At 42.5% G+C, this 22,113-nt stretch overlaps 1 protein-coding gene across 1 annotated transcript in view; it reads left to right on the top strand.

Annotated features, from left to right (window-relative positions):
- The window catches only part of ADCY2 (adenylate cyclase 2), a 430,840-nt gene that overhangs the window by 359,339 nt on the left and 49,388 nt on the right, over positions 1–22,113 (top strand). Inside the window, exons 16-18 of the mRNA XM_024752509.1 lie at positions 458–595; positions 8,311–8,430; positions 16,376–16,545. Coding sequence (XP_024608277.1) covers positions 458–595; positions 8,311–8,430; positions 16,376–16,545 — 428 coding nt within the window. The remainder of the gene's footprint in view (positions 1–457; positions 596–8,310; positions 8,431–16,375; positions 16,546–22,113) is intronic.

The following is a 22,113-nucleotide window of genomic DNA, read 5'->3' as shown; positions in this document are numbered from 1 at the left end:
AGAAGAATTTTTAACATAATTTCAGGTCTCTCTTTTTTTTTTTTTTTTTTTTTTTTTTCGGTACGCGGGCCTCTCACTGTTGTGGCCTCTCCCGTTGCGGAGCACAGGCTCTGGACGCGCAGGCTCAGCGGCCATGGCTCACGGGCCCAGCCGCTCCACGGCATGCGGGATCCTCCCGGACCAGGGCACGAACCCGTGTCCCCTGCATCGGCAGGCCGACTCTCAACCACCGCGCCACCAGGGAAGCCCTCAGGTCTCTTTTAAAGGACGTACAAGCACATCCTAATTTATCATAGAAACGTAATTAATTTGTTCCTAATTTGTAACAATGATGCCAACATAGTCTACTTCTTCAATCTGTGAAGAGTATCTTGGCATCCTGTGGTTTTAAACATCCTTGAGAAACTTGAGAAAATACATAAAAGAGCAACGCATTTCTTTTTCTTTCTCCTCCCAGCAATGCAGCAAAAAAGCGTCCGCCTCTCTCCTGTGGCTTTTGAAGTCGTCGGGCATCATCGCCAAGCGCCCCTGGCCTCGGATCTCCCTGACGGCCATCACCACGGCCATCATACTAACCATGGCCGTGTTCAACATGGTGAGTCAGGGCCCCGCCAGGCGGTGCCTGTCTCATGGGATTTGGGAACCTTTCCCACAGCTCCTTCAGTGACACCAGTTGCCGCCCATTAAATTCAGCCCTCAACCGCTGCAGCAGCGGCTTCGCTAAGGGAAAAGGCTGCGGACTGGGGAAACCACCGCGAGGGAGGGAGGCTCCTTCCAGCGGTTTCCTACCTCCTAGCTCGTCTTGGCTCCGGCTACAGAAATGCCACCAAATGTCAGCAGGGTGATCAGCCAGGGGTAACAGAACCAGCAAATTAAGAAGAGTGCAGTGGGAAAGGTGTCCTGCTCTGGGGTTTAAAGGGCCTGATTTCAAACATCAGCTCCCACCTTACCAACTGTTCGATTTTGGAGAATTTTCATTACAAACTTCCACAGGCTCCACTTCACTTCTCATGAGAAAACTGAGAACTTCTTTCAGTTCTCAGTGAGAACTCACATTTCTCTACCAAGGTGGATTTTTAAGGTATGAACCGATGCTCCGAGCACGCTTAAGGCGGCATGAGGTATTTGGTAAATATTGAGCCAGTGGTCGCTCTTACTGTATCAATATTATTATTGGTATAGCCTTAAAAATAGACACTTAAGTAATCAGTGCACATTGAGACACAACTTTATTATTATTCTGACATCATCACCATCAACCATAAGGCGTTAATTTCCTTCATATGTTGGGTGTTTTACTAGTGTTGGAACTGCAGTGTCATGAGTATACTCCTTGCCTTCCGGAAACACAAAACCAGGTTGTGGAGAAGAGGCGCACGTGTTACATAATAAAGACATAGTTTTCATAGGTGAGACTAATGAGAATTCATTCAGCAAAAAATATATATATTTATTGAGCATAGATATGCACCTGGTACATCACTAGATCCTCAGAACCCAAAGACAGTTTGCCGCCCAGGAGTTCCCGGTGGAGTTTAGGAGACCGACAGCTGGGAAAACTTATAAAAGTGTCTGAGAGCCAACCATGGAAGTGTGTAGGGGGCAAGGACAGGGGAGCCAGGCCGCGGGACAGGATTCTGAAGGATGGGAAGAAGGAGTTCCACCAGATGGTGGACGGAAGATGAGAAGGAAGGGAGGCATTTGGCATCTAGGACAAACAAGAGAGAGAAATTTGTACCAAGTAGCAGCAAAAAAATAAGGCTGAAGGAGTAGGTAAGGACCTTGAATATTTGCTTGGGATTTGTCTTCAATGTTGTACTATGGGTCGTACAGTTTCTCCAGGCACACCTGAAGATTCAGGTGAGGGTGATGCCAGCTGGAAGGCAGATGGGCTGAGGTGCCAGCTGCAGAGGTGGGAGGGCCCCTTCCTCCACTTCACTTTGCCTCGAAGTCCATCTTAAGGGCACCTGGAAAGGAGGTGGCAGAGAAGCCTTAGCTTGCCCTCCTTCCTCCCACTTCCTGCCCATCAGGAGGTTGGGTACGGATTCCTGAGTGTCCTCCCGTGTGCTTAACTGGAGGACAAGTGAGCTGGCTTCTCCCACCTCACTTAACTACATGCCCCAGCTCCCTGTAGGAGCTCCCCTGAGAAAGGACATGAGGTCGGGCCCTACTGTAGGTCTTCCCAGGCACAAGCCAGTGAGAGGTGTCACCATGGCTTCACCTTCCTCTACCCACCTGCTCAGCCTCAGAGGTCAGCTCAGGAAGGGGCTGCTCCCACTTGCCCCTGTGCAGTTAGAACTAATGGTGTCTGTTGCAGGGAGAGGGCTTGGCAGTCAAGCCCACGCAGCCAGCAGGCTTCCCCAGGACCAGCCTGTGTTCCTATGTGGAGCTGTCTTGCTGTGTCAAGTTCACCATGACAACTGCACCATCCTGGCCCCTCCTCCTGGACTTCTCCCCAGGCTCATCAGCCTCCTCCTGGACATTCACAGCATCTGAGGCTGTCTTTCTGCTCCAGGGATGATGAGACCTTCCCTCCAGGGATGGAGGCCTCCTCTTCTAGGTCTCAGGCATACCTAGACCATGACATCATTTATTTCCAACAAGGGCTTCGTCAGGACTGACTGGGGAAGAGCTGGGAAATGGTGCCCTGTCTGGACAGGTAATTCCCTCAAGAATACCCTGCGCAGGAGGGACTTCAGATCGCAAGGGCTCCAGGGGAGGTTGGCAGCAGTCAACCTGGGGCACGTGCTCACGAGGGCCCCAGACCGTGGGCCAAGGGCTCTCTGCGTGACGACCCAAGGATATTGTGACTGTGGCCCCAGAGCTGTCACCAGAGCAGGGGAGCCCTCAGGGCGAGGATTGTGACATGAGGGACTGAAGACTAGACAAGAGGGCCTTTCCTGGAAGAGCCCTTCAGCAAGTATCTCACTAGCCATTAGGACCCCTAGGTTTCCTGCACAGGCAGTATCGTGACTATTGCATGAGCATATGAATCTATCACCACAGAGGAAGATGGACAGAGACACAAAGGGCAGTGGTGAGAGACTGGAGAAACATGAGCATTTCCTGAAATGGGTTCCGCGTGCTGGACTTTGTAACAGGCATGCGTGTGTTAGTCCTGCTGCCCTGAGACCCAGCTGTGCAGGAGAAAGTGCCAGCAAGCTCTGAGAAGAGCTCAGTAAATCAAGCTGTGGGGCACATCTGGGACAGAAGTGAGCTCCACCGTGAAGGAGGAGGGGATGGGGCTGGGAGAAACAGAACGCACTTGAAGGACAGTAGCTAGAGTTCTGAGCGGTTCCAACAAACACCGAGTGTGTTCCGTTGCCCTGACGAGTGTTGACCCCCTGTGCCCTTATAATCGTCTCCTCATCCCTCAAGAGTGTGTTCACTCACCTGTGTGCTCATTTACCTGTGCACTCACCTGTGCACACATCCAGAGCGGTGACACATGTAACACAACATCCACACACCTAAGAGCAAGGGGTGTTTTACTTATTTATTTTTTCACGTGTCCTGGGAAAGCACCCTCTATATAAGGAGGGGCCGTTCCGTAGTTACTAAATGAGAGAGTGAATGAATGAATGTGTAAGCAGGCAACCCTTTAAAAAAGAAAAACTATTTCATGAAATCCAATTTGACCTTATAAAGCCAGGATTTATCACCTAGTTTTTAAAAGACAGACTCAAAATGGGAAACAAATCTTATTCGAAGCTGGTTGTATTTCTCCCAGGATAATTAGTGATTGACGGGCAGTTCAATCACTGTCTATAAATGTTGCATGAGCTCAGCATTTAGGAGTAGATATTTTTACAGTAACTGCAATCCCTTTGGAGAGAAGAAATATATCTTCTGTACCGGAAACACATCTTGCAATGTCATTTTCCTTCCTCAGAAAGAAGGAAGTGCATTGCCAAGTGAGGTCGAGAGGTCTATGGGAGACACATTAAAAGTATGATGGATGAGCTTTGAGAAAGAATGAAATAAGGCTCCATGCGCTGAGCTGCCCCTTGGTATTAGAGGCTGCGGGACAAGGAACAAGCTAAATTAATTTGTTTCTGTCCATTATTTTTCTTGATACCTGGTGAGATTAGTTGTTCCCTCCCATGCAGATGTTCTCCTTGTATTTATTTCAAAGAAACATCACAAAACAGTATGAAATGCAGCATTAGGTAGACAAAGGAAATCACTTTCCCTAGATCTTGAGCTTTCTTGTCATTTCTTATTCATCACAGAAGGGGAAGGACTGGTCCATCAGGGTGCCACCTTTGAACACATCTGATGATTTACAGAGAAATGCTCTCCAGCTATTCGGATCCCCGACCACCTGCATTTTGACTGCATAAGGCAGACACAGGGTCCTGTGTCCCCAGCCACACTGCACGGTGCTGTGAAGTCCCTTGGGTCACTCACATCACCAGGGGGTGCCAATGCAGCACTGAGACCTGGGCTGGTAGAATTGAGCATCTTTGGGGTGCCACGCCAGGGAAGTGGGCTCCAGGTCCCTCACTCACATTCTGCGAAGATGGCCCCCCCTGCTGGGGATGCGGGTACAGTCTTTACCCGCACGCGGTCAAATGCTCCTAGCGGTGTTTCTGTGCCTTTTCTCCTAGCCCCACTTCAAACCTCCATCCGGGAGAGGTTTCTATTTAATGTAGTACCTGTATAGCTTTTAAACTTATCTTGGTACTGCTTCTAAGAATACAGTTCCTAGACTAACTGAGCCCTATCCCCACGTTGTAGTTTTGCTCTTTCTTAGCAGTGATTAACCCATGACGCTAATCCAGGTGCTGGACTCACATTCCTGGGAAGAGCAGCTCTTTTGTGTGGGAATTAGGTGAGGGGCTGCCTTCATGAGCAAGCTGTGCTTAAGTCACTGGGAGGATAATTCTCTGTCAGGAAACTTCATCTTTTTAAAGTCACAGCAGATTCACATCCTCTTCTGTAGCTCCTGTGATTTTGAAGCATTCTTTTAGAGACAAGGCAAAAATGCTTTCTTCCTTTTTTTTTTTTTTTCTTTTTCTGTTTTCAATGTTTGTTATTTTTCCTTTGGGGAAAATATATATAGTATAAAGTTTGTCGTTTTAACCATTTTTAAGTGTATAATTCAGGGGCATTCAGTACCTTTGCAGTATTATGCAAACCATCACCACTATCTATTTCCAGAACTTGTTCATTATCTCAGACTCTGTACCCATGAACAATAACTTCCCACTTCCCTGGCCTCTGGTAAACTCTACTCTGCTTTCTGTTACGATAAACTTACCTATTCTAGAATATCTCGTATATGTGAGATTACATGATATTTGTCTTTTTTGTGTCTGGTTTATTTCACTTCCAATAATGTTTTTAAGGTTCTCATTTTCGCTTTGATGCCCAGTCCCTCCACAGCGGGGGAACCTCTCAGTTTGCTCTGGATTTTTCCAGCCAGTGGCAAACAGCCCTTATTAACTACTTTTCTATCATCACCACCATCACTCTCTTTACCTCAGAGAGGAGAGAAGCCTTAGGGATGATGTGAGGGCTGAGGCCACCCGCGAGCTCCCTCTGCCACTGACTGTGTGGATGGACCCTTCCACACTGAGCCTCCGCATGGATTTTTAGTCCCTAATGTTTATCCCAAGGCTGAATTTTCACAGCCCTTACAAGAGCTGGGGTCAACAGGGATGGTGTTCCTTTAACTCTCATTACACACTAATATAAATGACGAAATGTCCAGGTCAGGTTTATTTAAAATGAATTGTGAGACTTTACCAGGACATTTAAAATACCTGGTGTTCACCAAACACCCCAATAAAAAGTGGAAAAAAACAGTCAGTTATCCAGACTTTTTTTTCAAATAGAAGGATTTGGGTAGCAAATTGCAAAAGGCCTGTGTGTTTTGTTCCATTTTAGTTTCCAGCTGACTGTTTAGAACCATATCTGAGAAGCTCAAATCTTCTGCCTTCTTTTTTCTGACATTTTGACAGTGTCGTCATGTGATGCCTCACACCATTTTGCAACTTTTCTGAGAAACTTCCCAGAGAATATTATAAATAGCCCAGCTTTGTGAGCCACATAGACAAGGAGTTAGCCGTGGTTAACTAGTAGTTAATTGGTAATCTAATTCTAATTAGTTAATTACTTCTGTTTCCAACCAAATGACAAGCAATGGTGTTATCAGGCTCTTAACACGGTATTAAATCACATGTTCACAGTTTAATATTATTTGAAAAACATAATTCTGAGATGTTTCACATTGCCTGGGAAATGTAAAATTTGGAAGGAGGACTAAAAATAGGCACCTAGTTAGGATATCTTGTCCAGGATGAGGGTATCGTTTTCCCAATTCTGACAAAGATTGTAGAATATTAAAATAGATCGAGAGGCGTTCCCCGAAATAATTATGTTACTAGAAATTCATTCTGTGCAGAAGATTGTGGCACTTTAACACGTAAAGGGAGAGGGATGTGGATTGATAACCCTCAAGCTTGGACTGGCTATAATTAGGAGTTTGTTATTTTAAAGTGACTAAGGGGACGGAAGAGGAAAATTGATTCCAAACTGCAATGTGATGCCACATAGACAGAAAGAAGAGGTTCTTGATTTTCGGGGTAGTTAATTAAACACTAGAAAAAAGTAGCAGAAGGGGGTTAATGAAGCATTCCTGATGTATTGCTTAAAGTTCTCCACTGTTTTTCAAGTTCAAGCCATCTTATCATTGCAGGGCATCCTTGCAAGACAAAACTTTCACAGGATATATTTCTACTCATTGTACAGCAAGAATTTAGTTTCTTCTTTATATGCTGATATAATCAAGAAGGATTTTTTAAATTATTTTAAGATCTCAGGTGCCTGAGGCTAGTAACCTATCAAGCTAAACAGTCTCCTTCTATTTGTTGTACCTTGATTCTTTAATATTTAAATCAATCGTATGTTGGGTCTGTCAAATCTAAATTTTTAACATTTTGGAACCTTATGTTTGCCAAGCAATTACTTCATTTCTTTTCCTGATATACCTTTTTCCAAATAATTAGCACATTTATATTTCAGCCAGGGGTTGTGACATTTTTGATAAATTCTTTAGTAGTAAATAAAGAAATCTACTACAATTATTTGACTTTTCAATCGGCGTTTTGCAGCATTTTATCAAATGGGCAAAAACACTGTACCTAGTATCATTCTTGGAATCTCAGAGGAAATGTTCTCAAGAATATACTATTTAGTATATTTAAATATATCCATATATTTATTTAAATGCCTTCTTATTTACCTCAGTAAATTACTGTAGGTATTTGACAAAAACTCTGCCATCAAAGGAAACAAACCGAAGAAAGGAAGGAAACAAAAGCAACCATTGAAACCTACAGGGAAGTTTTACTTTTTAGACCTGGAATATGGATGGTTAGCCCTGTGCCAAAGACCTAGCCTAGTTTCATGGATGGGATGAATCTCTTTCATAAGGGAACCTGGCCTGAGTGATTCTCTAGTTTACCTTCACTGAACACTTCTCTGACCCGCAGCCGTGGTATGGAAAGTAACTGATCCTTGGTTACCTAACAGTTTGTGCTGCAGCTCGTCTAGGAAAGAGACAGAAAGGGAGAGAAACAGAGATAGAGACAGAGAAGGAGAGCGAGAGAGTGACACTTTCCTTCTGGGTGCTGGTATTGGTGACCATTACATAAGAGCTAATCATTTTTATTTTCTCAGGATTACTTCTTTCCTTTTGAAATCAGGACCCCCTTTCCAATAGTCCTAAGAGCATCCTTCCTTTCCAAATTCAATCCCTCGTGATCCTGAGATGCCAAGCACTCACAAATAATAGAGACAATGCCAGTTACTGCATTTTTCCCATAAAATTATTTTAATCTAAAAAAAAAACTCATATAACTGCATTGACTCATTTAACGTTTGAGCCATGATGGTGAAGATCCTGCAAAAGCACATTGTGAAGACTCCGATCTCCTGCTGCAGAATTGAAAGTGTGAGGGTTGTGATGTCAGGTCATAATTCTAACCAAACCCTCTGCCCTGTCCTTGGTTCATTTTAAAAGTTATATTTAACAAGGTGCTTCTGTTGTCTTTAACGTCAACTCGGGAGTTCTGGAATTCACTATGAAGTGCAGAGCACAAGAGTTATTTACTTATTCAATAGAAATTCTGAAAGCCTCAAAGAGAAGATGAAGGGATTAGCCCCAGAAGTAAAGATGCTGAGTTGCCCACACAGTCCTGCTCACGGAGGTGACAAAACACGTCATTAATAAACTTAGCACCCACCTGCTAACTCTTTACTCTCCTTTGCACTAATTCATTGTAAAAAACGCTTTCCTTGCAGTTTTTCCTGAGCGAGTCAGAGGAGACAACTCTTCCAACTGCCAATGCGTCAAACACAAGTCTTCCTGCCTTATATAGTCAGGTAGCAATGCTGCGTGCACAAAATTTGTTTTTCCTGCCGGTAAGAACATCTCCCTCGTTATTATTGCTTTTGTTGTTTTCCTGTATGCTGTTACGTATTGAATGGCGTGGCCTGCACCTCATCTGTTGTAGACATGACTTTTCTTCTTCAGATTCCATATCTGAGTATGTCCTGACCGAGTAAAAATTGCCAGGCTTCAGCAGAAAGTCGCAGCCAACGGGCACCGATTAGACCACATGTGGAAACTTTCAATGGCATTTTGAGGCTCTCACGGATGACTCGTGCCTTTATTCTCTTAATGCTACATTTTAATTTTTTTTTATTGAAGTATAGCTGATTTACAATGTTGTGTTAATTTCTGCTTTATAGCAAAGTGATTCAGTTATACATATATATATATTCTTTTCCATTATGATTTATCACAGGATATTGAATATAGTTCCCTGCACTATGCCATAGGACCTTGTTGTTTATCCCTTCTGTATATACTAGTTTGCATCTGCTGACCCCAAACTCCCACTCCTTCCCTCCCCCCACCTTGGCAACCACAAGTCTGTTCTCTATGTCTGTGAGTCTGTTTCTTTTTCATAGATAAGTTCATTTGTGTCATATTTTAGATTCCACGTATAAGTGATATCATATGATATTTGTCTTTCTCTGTCTGACTGACTTCACTTAGTATGATAATCTCTAGTTGCATCCATGTTGCTGCAAATGGCATTATTTCATTTTTCTTTACGGCTGAATAATATTCCATTGTGTATATGTACCACATCTTCTTTATCCATTCATCTGTCGATGGACCTTTAGGTTGCTTCCATGTCTTGGCTATTGAGCATAGTGCTGTGATAGGGGTACATGTATCTTTTTGAATTATAGTTTTCTCTGGGTGTATGCCCAGGAGTGGGATTGCTGGATCATATAGTAACTCTATTTTTAGTTTTCTGAGGAGCCTCCATCCTGTTTTCCACAGTGGCTGCACCAATTTATCTTAATGCTATATTTTATAGAATGTATCCCAGCATGTAGCATTCGATTGTATGTCACTGAATTGTGGCTTACACATTTTGCTAATTGCTCCAGTGAATTAGCGTTAGCTTCCTGACTCTGTGATGACAGGGACCACAGCTCATATTTCTCCCTCTCCTTTGGCTGCAAATGCTGTCCAGTGATTGTATCTTCAAATTCTCCGTACTAACTGACCCTTACTAAGGGCCTAGATTGAAATTTCAAAACTTACTAACACATCAGTCATTTAAGTGAAAGGAGTTAATCAGTTATTTACTGCTTAATAACTTCTTTCTTCCATGAATTTTTCGTGCAAAAAAAAATGATTTTGATACTCTCCTTTCCATTTTCTGAATAATCGTCTAAAGGTAGCATAGATTCTTCCCATTTTGTTTGTGTCACATATGCCAGGCACTGAAATTGGTCATTTGATATGTATATTTTAAAATTTTTCTACCAATTTTTTAAAACTCCATTAGCTCTGGTGATCAAGGAAACTTCCTTTCTTTCTCCCTTTGATATTAGGCTTTGATCCTTTTTCCCATCTCATCATTTCAATTTCCTGGGACGCTCACAGCTCTGTGTACAGAGAGTAGGAGCATCTGGTGTTCCTTTAAGCCATGACAGCTAACCAGAGTCCATAGCAATGTCCCCATAGACTCAGGAAGAGAAGATGACATAAGCTTCATCCCATATCCACGGGGTCCTGGCCTTCATGTTAGGCATTATTGTGAACCCCAGGGAGGACTGGACACCATCTTTTCTATTTCAGTTATGTGAAAAATGAGGGATGGGATTCATGATGAGGGTTTATTGGCTGTGACCTCACTGTGGGCAGTTTGGAACCCCGTTCTTTAGAGAATGATTCAAACTACATGTGTGGTCTGGCTCTTCCTCCTTGGATGGATGGTATTAGCACATACATGGTCCATCGGCCCCTGGAGGGAGGACGAGCCTCCAAACCATCCCCATGCTGCATTCATAAGGCACTTTAACAACTTAGAGTAAACATGCATCTTCATAGGAAAGGAAAGTATAGCTGGCAAATCATCTTTTTAAGAAAATCTCTCTATCCAATATTTTTGGGTTGAACAGCTCACCGTCCTTGGCCCCCCCAACAGCAATAAAGTCATCAACCTGAATTTCATTTAAGTAAGTCTGCACATGATATCTTATTTTCAGAAGAAGCAAATCATTAGAAACCCAAAATGGCAAAAAAAAAGAACATTTCCTCAACCTTCAACGATTCTGAAAAAGCACACGGTAGACTTTTCAAAATCTAGGTCAGACTTAGTCAGTAGGCTACTATTGTTCCAGTAATGAGTCCTCAGAAAGAGGATTATGATGGGCTTTGCCAAGGAAGCCCCTCATGCTCATGTACTGTCTGTACAGAAATGACATTATTAACTCATGAGTTTAGGGGTCCCAGAGGAGCCTGGAGACATCCTGGCTTCCCTCTTAATAGATTGGAAGGAACATTGGGAAAGCCGTTTGTGGATGTGCATGATGTCTGCATTATTACTCTCAAACCCCATCATATATGACGCCTGAGGTTGACAGTGGATGTGAAGGAGCATCCACAGGCACTGATGCAGGAGGTAAAAAGTGATACAGCTCTTCCTAATGGCCATTTATAACAGTCATCAAAAAGCATAGAAGTAGACATAGTTTGCATCCTGCAATACTGACTTTAATGGCCATTTATAACAGTCATCAAGAAGCATAGAAACAGACAGTTTGCACCCTGCAATACTGACTTTAATGGCCATTTATAACAGTCATCAAGAAGCATAGAAACAGACAGTTTGCACCCTGCAATACTGACTTTAATGGCCATTTATAACAGTCATCAAAAAGCATAGAAACAGACATAGTTTTCACCCTGCAATACTAACTTTAGAAAGTAATTTTAAAGGTGCAAAGATTTAGCTACCAGGGTGTTCGTCAAAAGGTTTATGTAACAATAACAACAAAGAAAGGAAAAGAAAACAAACAACCTAAAAGTTAGAATAAATTTAACTGTTTAAACAAATTTTGTTATGAACATACAGTAAGATTATATCCAGCAGCTACAAAAGATGTTGTAGAAAACTATTTAATGACATAGAAATATATACTTATAAGCTATTAAGTGAGAAGTATCATTTAAAAACATTCCAAACAATCCATTCCCAATTTTCTAAAATAATAATACCAATAACAAGTAGCACACACACCAAAAATAAAAGCTGGAAAGATATACAAAACATTTAATCATGGGTCAAGTTGGATGTTGGGGATTATAGGAGATGCTTACTTTTTATATGTGTCCTTTGTATATTTCCTAATTTTTAACATCAGGTGTATTATTTCTGTAGCAGAAGACAAAGTCATTTAAAAATGTCCAACAGAATCAACCAGAAAGAATCTTTGCCATGTAGGCAGTTCACACTATATCAGGCATTTATATCATTTCATCCACAAAACTACCCTGTGAGTTAGATATTGGAATAACTGTTTTCCAGGTGAGGAAACTGAAACCAAAAGATACTTAAGTAAATTGCCAAAGATGACAGTAGCTGCTCCCTTGGTGTCAAAATGCAAGTTGATTTCATTGATTAATATATGAAAAGTATTAATAACTATATGAACCAATTTTAACTTAGTTACCTCATACTAAGTAATAGTAATATATTATATTTAAATAATATTAACAAATACTTAATAAAAATATTAACTAATAATTATATTAACTATTAAAACTATATAAAAATAAGGTTCTTAGTAATAGTGTCCTAATCGAACTCAGCTCAGGAGCCTACAGCCAGAGCTCTTGACATCCAGCGACCTCCTTGTAGGGCTACCTTATGTAGGAGAGGCAGCTGATCTTCAGAGCTCCCAGCCTGGCCTTCTTCCGTTATTCTTTATTCACACATTCCCTCTGTCGCTACCTTCAAGGTCCCAACCTACCTTTAATGAATTCCCACATCACCTTGCACATGGCCTCCAAGCCTTCTAGAAAGGCTTATTTAATAGAAAATGGACTAAAAGGCTACTTCCCATAACATAAGTATTTTAGTAACCCTAACCCTAACCCTAACCCTGAAATGTAAAAACTTTTTAAAACCCTAAGAATGAATTTTAAAATGTGAAATCATAGACATATTTTATAGGTATTGGCACATATTTCAAACTAGGGGTGTTTCAGAAAGATTTTAGAATCCTACTGCCCCCAAATCCCCCAAAATGCACATGCACATGACACACACACAAACACACACACACACACACACACACACACACACACGTAAAGGGCTCATTATTCTGCTTCTCATTCACTTAGGCTGAACTATTGATAATGTTCATTCTAATAATAATTTTCAGCAGAATTTTAGCAGCAGAATCCTTTTCAAAATCAAATTTTAGGGTGGGGTGGAGGGATAGATTGGGAGTTTGGGACTGACATGTACACACTGCTATATTTAAAATAGATGACCAACAAGGACCTACTGTACTGCACAGGGAACGCTGCTCAATATTCTGTAATAACCTAAATGGGAAAAGAATTTGAAAAAGAATAGATATATGTATATGTATAAGAGGATCACTTTGCTGCACACCTGAAACTAACACAACATTGTTAATCAACTCTACTCCGATAATTTTTTTTTAAAAAAGAAGAAAAATAAAACTTTTTGTCTTACAAAGAGCTCCAGTTTATAACAATAATAGCAGAATTTGTATGGCTTCCCATGGGCCAGGCACTGTTCTGTGCACTTTACTTTGATTACCTTCTTTAATCTTCACAAGAATTCGTCACGGTGGGCTTTCTCATCCTCCTTACCTTGGGTCACCTGTGCAGGGGACAGGCATGCCTTTATTTGTACCGGTGAGCTGCTTTGTGAGTCGAAGGGCGAGACGCTGAGTGGGAACCTTGCCCGCTGCGCGTTCCCAAGGCGATTTTGTGGCTTTTACGGAGCAGTTGTGTAAGACAGTGACTGCTGACTAAAGAGCTGGTTAAAAACCAGGGATTCTCAGACTCTTGGTGGGATTGGATGCTTGTGAACAATCTAATAGTGGATGAGCCCCAAAATGAACTAAAGAAAGAAGACATACAAAGTGCAAGCCCGTGTTTTATTCGATTCACCAGAAAGAAGCCTGCCCTGTCAGGTTGCTGTGCACATGCCCACAGGAATGCAGGGACCCCCAGAGAGTTTGCGGGGCTCCCTGGGCTGCTTTCAGAAGCTGTCCCAGCACCAATGTCTGCTGAATCACTGAGCCTCACACCTGCCCTCTGAGGGCAATACTTAGTCATTAAGTATTTAAGTAATTAATTTAAGTCATTAAGGTAATAATGCAAAGTCCCCTATACGTGAGGGCTGGTTTCAAAGCACAGGCTATCTCTCCCTCACCCTCCACTTTAGGGAGACTGAGTCAGTGGTGCCCATCCACTCTCTCCCAGACATCTTGATTCTGTCCTTCCTCTCTGCCAGCCAGATGGTCCCATCAGGACACATTTCCTCTCCTCTTTTCCTCTTCCTATTCTCTGTCATGGGGTTATCAGTGGTCAGAATAGTAGAGAACTGACCTCAGGGAATTGTGGCCAAAGAAGTTGAACTTACAAACTCTCAGCATTCCCTAAGCTGCCACCACCCATCATGCTTCTTGCCTAGGGATGCTTTACTTCCTGAGGACTGACCCAATGCTTGTCGGACCCAAGGGAGTTTATTGCTGGTCTTCCTTCTGAAGCTGAGATGCCAGGTTGCAGTCCTCACTGGTGAGGATCTGCGTTGATCCCTGTGTGGGTGCCTCTCACAGGGAAGAAGGTGCCTGCTAGGACCACCGCAGCTCATCTTCCGACTTTCCTTTCTCCCCCAAGAACAGGACTGATGCACTAATATTAGTAGCCCTCCCCATGGCTGACTGTAGATGACCTTAGCTGGGGAAATAAAAGGAAGGGCTAGAGGGCTTCCCTGAGGGCTTCCCTGAGGGCTTCCCTGGTGGCTTCCCTGAGGGCTTCCCTGGTGGCGCAGTGGTTGAGAGTCCGCCTGCCAATGCAAGGGATACGGGTTCGTGCCCCGGTCCGGGAAGATCCCACGTGCCGCAGAGTGGCTGGGCCCGTGAGCCATGGCCGCTGGGCCTGCGCGTCCGGAGCCTGTGCTCCGCAGCGGGAGAGGCTGCAACAGTAAGAGGCCCGCGTACCAAAAAAAAAAAAAAAAAAAGGAAGAGCTAGAATGACAAAAATAAGTAGTTTATACATGGCTTATCCCATATAATGTAACTAAAATGGAATAGCTTACACACTGAGCTATTTTTTAAAGGCAGGATTTATCAAACATCAGTGGGATCTATGTTTTATTAAAATGATTAAACTTTACTGACTGCTGCTTCTGCTGCAGACACACGGAGATAGTAGCTAACCCTTGTTATTAAAACCCCATTATCCAGCAAACAAACACTTTGTGAGAATGACAACTGTTTCCACTTAGCGGGCACCTTCTGGCCTGCAGGGCCGTGGACTCCAAGCTTTATGTGCTCTTCTCAGTGACCTAGAAGGAGAACATTATTACCCTCATTTTACAGATGAGGACACTGTGACACGTGCATGTTAGGGCACTGGCCTAAAGTAAATCCGCTAACGAGTGATTGGAGCAAAACTGAATCCAGGGCTATCCTGTCTTGACGATATCCATTGTGGTAAATGGAAAAGTGCTAACACAGGGCAGGCCTGCCAGCTGCTTCCCATGGGCCACAAAAGATGGACTGTGCCGGCCTGCTTCCTCACACTGGGGTCTTTGATGTCTTTGGTGCCTGTCCACTTCCAGGGCAGTCATTACTCACCCAGGTCAAAGCTTTTAGGGTTTTTTGTTGTTTTTGTTTTGTTTTGATTTTCAGTTTCAAAATTTACTATCAAACTGCAGTACCCAAGACAATGTGGAACTAGCATAAGTAAAAACATATAGACCAATGGAACAGGATTAATAGTTCAGAAGTAAACCTTCACATTTATGGCCACTTGATTTTCAACCAATGTTAAATCTTGCTGTTCTTCTTCTTGTTGTCATTTTTTTTTTTAACTTTGTACGGTGCTACAGTTTATTTTCAATCATATTCTTGTTGCTGATGTTGAAGACTCACCACTGGATTCCTCTCATGTCCTCCAGTTTTCTTAATTGATTTTTTATCTGGGATAAAGACCCGTTAGTAGTCTGGTGAAGCCTGTGAACCCTTAGAATGTTGCGGGGTTTTTTTAAGTTTATTGGAGTATAGCTGATTTACAGTGTTGTGTTAGTTTCAGGAGTACAGCAAAGGGATTCAGTTATACATATACATATATTCATTCTTTTTTAGATTCTTTTCTCATATAGGTTATCACACAATTTTGGGTAGAGTTCCCTGTGCTATACAGTAGGTCCCTGTTGGTTATCTATCTTATATATAGTTCAAAGCTTTTAGTTTTTTTAAAATCCTTTCTGTTCTAGATAATCCCTCTGACACACAACTGCTTTTTAAATAAAATGTCTAGGCTTTCTTATACCTTTAATAGAACTACCTGTAATGACGTGTATCCTCTTAATGAATTAAATCATTGAAAGCCCACAAAAGATTCTGTGTACTGTCATTTTATTTTAATCTGTAAATGTGTAGGGAGCCATATTGTTTTCATTTTCAAGAAGCAAAGGACATTTGCTAATAATGACATAGCTTCAATATAGATTTCTAAAAATTATTTCTGAAGAGTATTTGGCCATATGCACGATTATTTTTTTAAACATGCTACGCTGGGTGAGCAAGCCATGTCATGAGTAATTCTTTTCTAAATCCAGTGTGTTTAGTCATGTATCACTGAATCAAAGAGCAGACAAATGCATCTGCTTTCACAGTCAGTTTGGGAGTTGACCAAGTGAGCTTGATGGTGGTGCCCAGTTTTAATTCTCATTTTGGCATTCCTCAGAAGAGATCCCAAGTATTCATCTGACGTATTTCCCTGTTCCAGTACTTTATATACAGCTGCATCCTGGGATTGATATCCTGTTCGGTTTTCCTGCGCGTGAATTATGAGCTAAAGATGCTGATCATGATGGTGGCATTGGTGGGCTACAACACCATCTTTCTCCACACTCACGCCCACCTCCTGGATGACTACAGCCAGGTCTTATTTGAGAGGTAACCTGCTTCCTCTTCCTTCTCCTTAGTTCTTTCATGGGATGTTGGTAACGTAAGTATGTGTGGAGTAAATGCAAATTAGCAATAGCCCTGTCCCTGGGAATCACTGTGTGAGTGTTTCTTTGAAGTGATGATTCAGGAAGAGAATGTGTGTTTTTTATTACAGGTTACACAGAATAGGTATTATCACATATGATCAGCAGATATGAAATGGTTTAGAGAGAGGATTTGTGTTATAATCTGTACTATATTGATAAGAATATCTTTTCTTTCACATTCAGCTTTATTGATATTTTGGACTGAAGGATTTTCAGGGCACTGTCCTGTGCATTAAAGGTTATTGAGCAGCATCCCTGGCCTCTACCCACTAGATGCCACAAAATCCACCCCCCTCCCCAAGTCATGACAATTGAAAATGCCTCCGGACATTGAGGAATGTGCCCTGCAGGGCAGTGCGGCCCCCAGGTCAGAACAACTGAATCCATATACACAAAAGTACAGGGATAGTGAGTGGTTGCATTCACAAGTTATAGTGACTGGAAGTATAACTTGGTGGAGATAAGATAAAATTTCTTATTGGAGATTTCCTAAAACATCCTGGTGTGGACGGAATCCTATTGGTTGTGTTTACTCTGCCAGCCTTAGGACTAGATGCTTCAAGAATGATTCTCCCAGGTCCACTCCCTTGGACTTATGAAACGTTTCCTGTTATCAAATTACTTCTACAAGCTAATCATAAATATTTATTCCCTGCTTGAAAAAGAAGTTTTCATCATGATATTCTCCATCTCACATCTTAACAGCAAAACCACATTTTGTATCACGTGTTAGGTTTATTTCTGGACACACCAGACTTCAAGTTTTTCTATGAATGCTTTGCATAATCCCCCATAATATTTCTATATTTCTTTTAACATAAAATAAATGCCTTAAATACTTGCATAGATTTTTTTTTCTGATTGCTGGGTCGTATGGTAATTCTATTTGTAGTTTTTTAAGGAACCTCCATACTGTTCTCCATAGTGGCTGAACCAATTCACATTCCCACCAGCAGTGCAAGAGTGTCCCCTTTTCTCCACACCCTCTCCAGCATTTATTGTTTCTAGATTTTTTGATGATGGCCATTCTGACTGGTGTGAGATGATATCTCATTGTAGTTTTGATTTGCATTTCTCTAATGATTAATGATGTTGATCATTCTTTCATGCTCAAACACTTGCATAGATTTGTTGCTCCGGAAAGATGGTTTGTGTTGACAGCTTATGGCCGCTTCACCAATAGAGGCCCAGTGTCAGGAACATGGGCATCTCACTGTGTAAACGTTTCTTCCCAGTAAGAATGCTTTTAGAAACACAACTGCACCACATTCTCTTCACCAAATTTAATTTTCGTCATCCTCCACGCCATGAAGCCCTAACAATCTGTAGTCAGGATGAGGATAGTGGAGTTGCAAAAATACAGAATTGTATTAAGGAAACTATATGATTCCTTAGCCAAGATAAAAATGAAACTGAAGTTAATTTTCCAATAAATTCTCAAAATTGCCAAGCAAACACACTTTAACATTTCCCCACCATATCCAGAGAGCCCGTATTGAATCCCTAAGTAAATGTAGCATCACCAATTCTGACACACAGCTGAGAACACTACTCAATTTCCCTTTATTAAATTTAAAGCTCTTGCATACGCTACACATCCGAAGCAAAAGTAGAAATTAGATTAGCAAGTTTCCGATGGGGAGGGAAATACTTTGGGGATCTGAGGGAAACAGGCCACCTCTTATTAGAACCCCAGCAGCAGGGAAGTAGCTATTTGGTTAAAGAAAAGGGGTTTTACTTTCAGAGCCCTTTTGTTTCATTCAAGGTCTTTTGTGTGTGTTCTCTTGGCTTTGTCTTTATAATCACCTTGGGACAAGCCTCAGGCACCTGCCTTCGCGGCCAACGGTAAGCCAGCATCCTCTCTAGGATGGGTGCAACTGTGTACCATGCTTAAGCCCTGCAAACTTCCGCAGAAATATTAACAGGAATTAATTTCCTTTTGTACTGAAATGTAAATTCAGGGAACTTTACTCTTAAGTGTGAAGTCTTAACTCTCTCCTAATTAAGGAACTTTTGCATATATGGATCTGCTATACATACTTATAGTTTTTTGTTCTTAAAGAGATCGCATTATGTCCTTCAAATATTATTAATGACGCCTTGACTAATCACAGAAAGAATAAGCAACGCTTTTGGTTACCTTCCTTATCATTCTATCTATTTCCCATTTCATTATTAATAGGACAGTTCCCAGAATGTGAGCAGAAAAAAAGGAAAGGAAATTAAACATAATTATAGGAATTTTAGGAAGGAGTTTGACTAAGGTTTCTGTGTGAGCTGCCACAATACTCCCGGAAGCATTCCTCTGCCAGAAGATGAATATTACTGACATAATAGCATAATACCTCAAAATTAACAAGTGCTCTCTAATAGCAGTTTAAAACGAACACCAAAGGAGAGACCTTTGAGTGGCAGCTTGGAATCCCCTCTGATTTTCCCAACCTCGGTGTGTGTATGATTTAACCATGTGACTTGTGCCAGTGCTAAAACCCATTGAGGTCAATGTTTCCTTTCCCTTTTCTGAGATTCAAGATATTCCACCATGAAAGAACTGATAAAGGTTTTTTCCTCCTATATCTGGTTTGTTATTGCTGACACAACCCTTTCAGATATGAAACTAGGATCCTTAAAAAAAAAAAAAAAAGCTAGTCTGAGATGTTGCTTTGAGAATGTACGTCCCTCTGTCCCAAAGCCATAGATGCCCTTCAAGGAAAATGCTGGCTTAACACAAGGCCAGGCAGCACCTCCTTTCCTGATCAAGTTGGTCTGTGCCGTTGAAGTCACACGCTTGGTGCCATCCCTTTTCTGACCTGTTTTTGGTCACTGTTGATGCCGAAAACTCGGCCTCTGTGCACCGGTGTCAAGTCAAATCTCGGAGACAGAGTTTTAAGTGAAGTAGAAAAGAATAGTTTTATCGCTTTGCCAGGCAGAGGGGGACACACCGGCCTCCCGTGTGTCCCAACCGGGGATGATTTGGGGAGGAGCTTTATAGCAATAGTTCAAGGGCTGGGTTGCTAATAAGGATCAGGGGTGTGCAGGGTCTGCAGTCCTTTAATCTGGCCTCAGGTGGTCTCCTGATGAGGTTCTCTGGTTCCTGTGATCTGCCCTCAGGTGGTCTCCTCCCTTGTCTCTGCATCCTCTCCCTTCCTGGATTAGCAACTGTTCGAATCTGCCCTTTGGAACTCAGGGAAGTTCATAGAGGCTGGAGTCTATTCCCTACAAACAAGAAATGGGGGACAAAGAAAAGCTTCCGTGCCCAGGAGCCCCACAGGGTCCTGCTTGGTTTCAGCATCTCTGTTTACAGGGGACTGCTGGGCCATCTTCTGAATACACAGTTTGGACTGTGTTGTTGTCCTATATGTGAGTTCACCATGTTTCAGGGGCCTTTTCCAAGCCAAATTTGACATTGATCACAGACAAGCCAACAGGGAGTTTTTGCCAGCAGAGTCAGCAAAGAAAACAAAAGTATGCACTAGAAAGACTCCAGATCAATGAATAATTCAGAAAAGGATACCAAACTGTAAGATTCATGAGTGCAGAAAGCCAACTTTACAAGAGAAAAAAATAGTCTACTTGAGAGGGTGTGCCATTAAAATTCCATACGAATGGAGGCCAGCAAGGTCCCAGTACTTCACCTGCCATCATGTGACTGTGATCTATCATCTCTTGGTGGAGAAAGCTCAGAAGTGTCTGATATTTAGGAGGTCCAGGAAAATCCATGTCCTAATTCTTTGGCATTTACAACAGTCTTCCATATCATCTGTGAGTACAAGATGCTTTGCTGAATCAATCAATCAATGATCCCGATTCCGGTCCATGACACCAACTCCCAAAGCCCTCAGCCAGCGCCACTGAGGATGCTTTACAGGTGATGGTGATGGTGATCGTGATCAACCATTGATATTGCTGGAGGCTGTTTTTGTTTCAAGGACACATTCCCTTCCCTTGACAAAGGCTCATTACAGAGTCTGAAAGATGTTATCAGATCTTTCCTGCGCGTTTTTTCCTTGCAGAACTGAAGAGTATCAAAGGGTGAATATTATCATTTCATGTGGACCCAGCCATTATGTTAGTTCACCTGAAAGCTAGAAATATGCTTTCTATTCTGAAGATGTGTGGAGGATGGAGAGCTTGGACAGAGGGGTTAACCAGGAGTCCAGCACATTAACCAGCTCTGTGTGGGCACTTAGGCTAATAAAATAAATACTGTGTGGGCTTCCCTGGTGGCTCAGTGGTTGAGAGTCCGCCTGCCAATGCAGGGGACGTGGGTTCGTGCCCTGGTCAGGGAAGATCCCACATGCCGTGGAGCGGCTGGGCCCGTGAGCCATGGCCGCTGAGCCTGCGTGTCCGGAGCCTGTGCTCCACAACCGGAGAGGCCGCAAGAGTGAGAGGCCCGCATACCGCAAAATAAATAAATAAATAAATACTTTCTGGGCAGCATATAAAGTGTATAAGTAAGCAGCAATTATATCGAGTACCCAGCATGATTCAGAAGCTCTGGATTATTGCTGGTAGAAATGTCTGCATAATTTTAACTTCCTGACCTTAGCAACAGCTCCATACCAAGGATAGCCATGGAGATGCTCCATAGCGATGGAGCCATGAGTCAAGCACCTTCAACATGGTTCTGCATTCTCTGTTTTTTCTGTGTTTCATGGAAAACCCAATGGCTAGAATTCAGCATATTGTAACATTTTGACAGTGTCCCAACTAGGGATCCACTGATGATGAGCTCACTGAAAGCCTGGAGGAAGAACTGCAGCATTAATCATGCTCAGGAAGAAGGCAGAAGCAGTGTGCACCCACCTCTGGGAGAGATGGTCCAGAGGTGTTCCTAGGGAGGGTGGAACCACTGCATCTTTCAAACCAGAAAGCGATTAGTGACTAAAGCAAGGTGAGCAGTAGGTGCCCTGAAGTACATACTGCCACAGGTCACCGGAGGGCGACACACACAGGGGTGCCAGGAACAGTTCTCTGGACTGAAGGAATTCTTTGAAAGCATAAAAGCCACAACTACCAGAAACTGCCCCTCCGAACAGCTCAAAGGAGTCAGGTGGACACACCAAGACAGGCTGGAGACGGGCCCGGGTTCAGGAGCTGGGAGGAAGAACACCTGACATTTCTTTAAAGTCTCCTCTTTTAAATGAAAACCGTATTCCAAATCTGTAGTCAAACCCATAATATATCCAAGTTCATACTGAAAAGATCTTAAATTACTTTCAAATTTAATATCTCAGTTTCTCTTCCCCTTCCTAATTCCCCTCCTCCCCTGAAGTGCCATCTCCAGAAAGTATGGAATACACACGTTTGTTTCTCTGTAGCTGACATCACTAGTAGCAGAGCTGGGAGGAAGAGTAAGGAGGTCAGTAATCTGAATTGCCTAAGTTAACAAGAACAACGAAAAAAGGTGTCCTAGGGCTGCTCGAATTCTACCAATCTTTCTTTTCTTCTATAAAAAGCAACCATTAGT

This window comes from Neophocaena asiaeorientalis, unplaced genomic scaffold, assembly GCF_003031525.2.
Source record: "Neophocaena asiaeorientalis asiaeorientalis breed wild unplaced genomic scaffold, Neophocaena_asiaeorientalis_V1.1 scaffold52, whole genome shotgun sequence".
Classification (NCBI taxonomy): domain Eukaryota; kingdom Metazoa; phylum Chordata; class Mammalia; order Artiodactyla; family Phocoenidae; genus Neophocaena; species Neophocaena asiaeorientalis.
The sequence above is the reverse complement of the archived record's forward strand: the minus strand, read 5'-3'. Positions and strand labels throughout refer to the sequence as shown.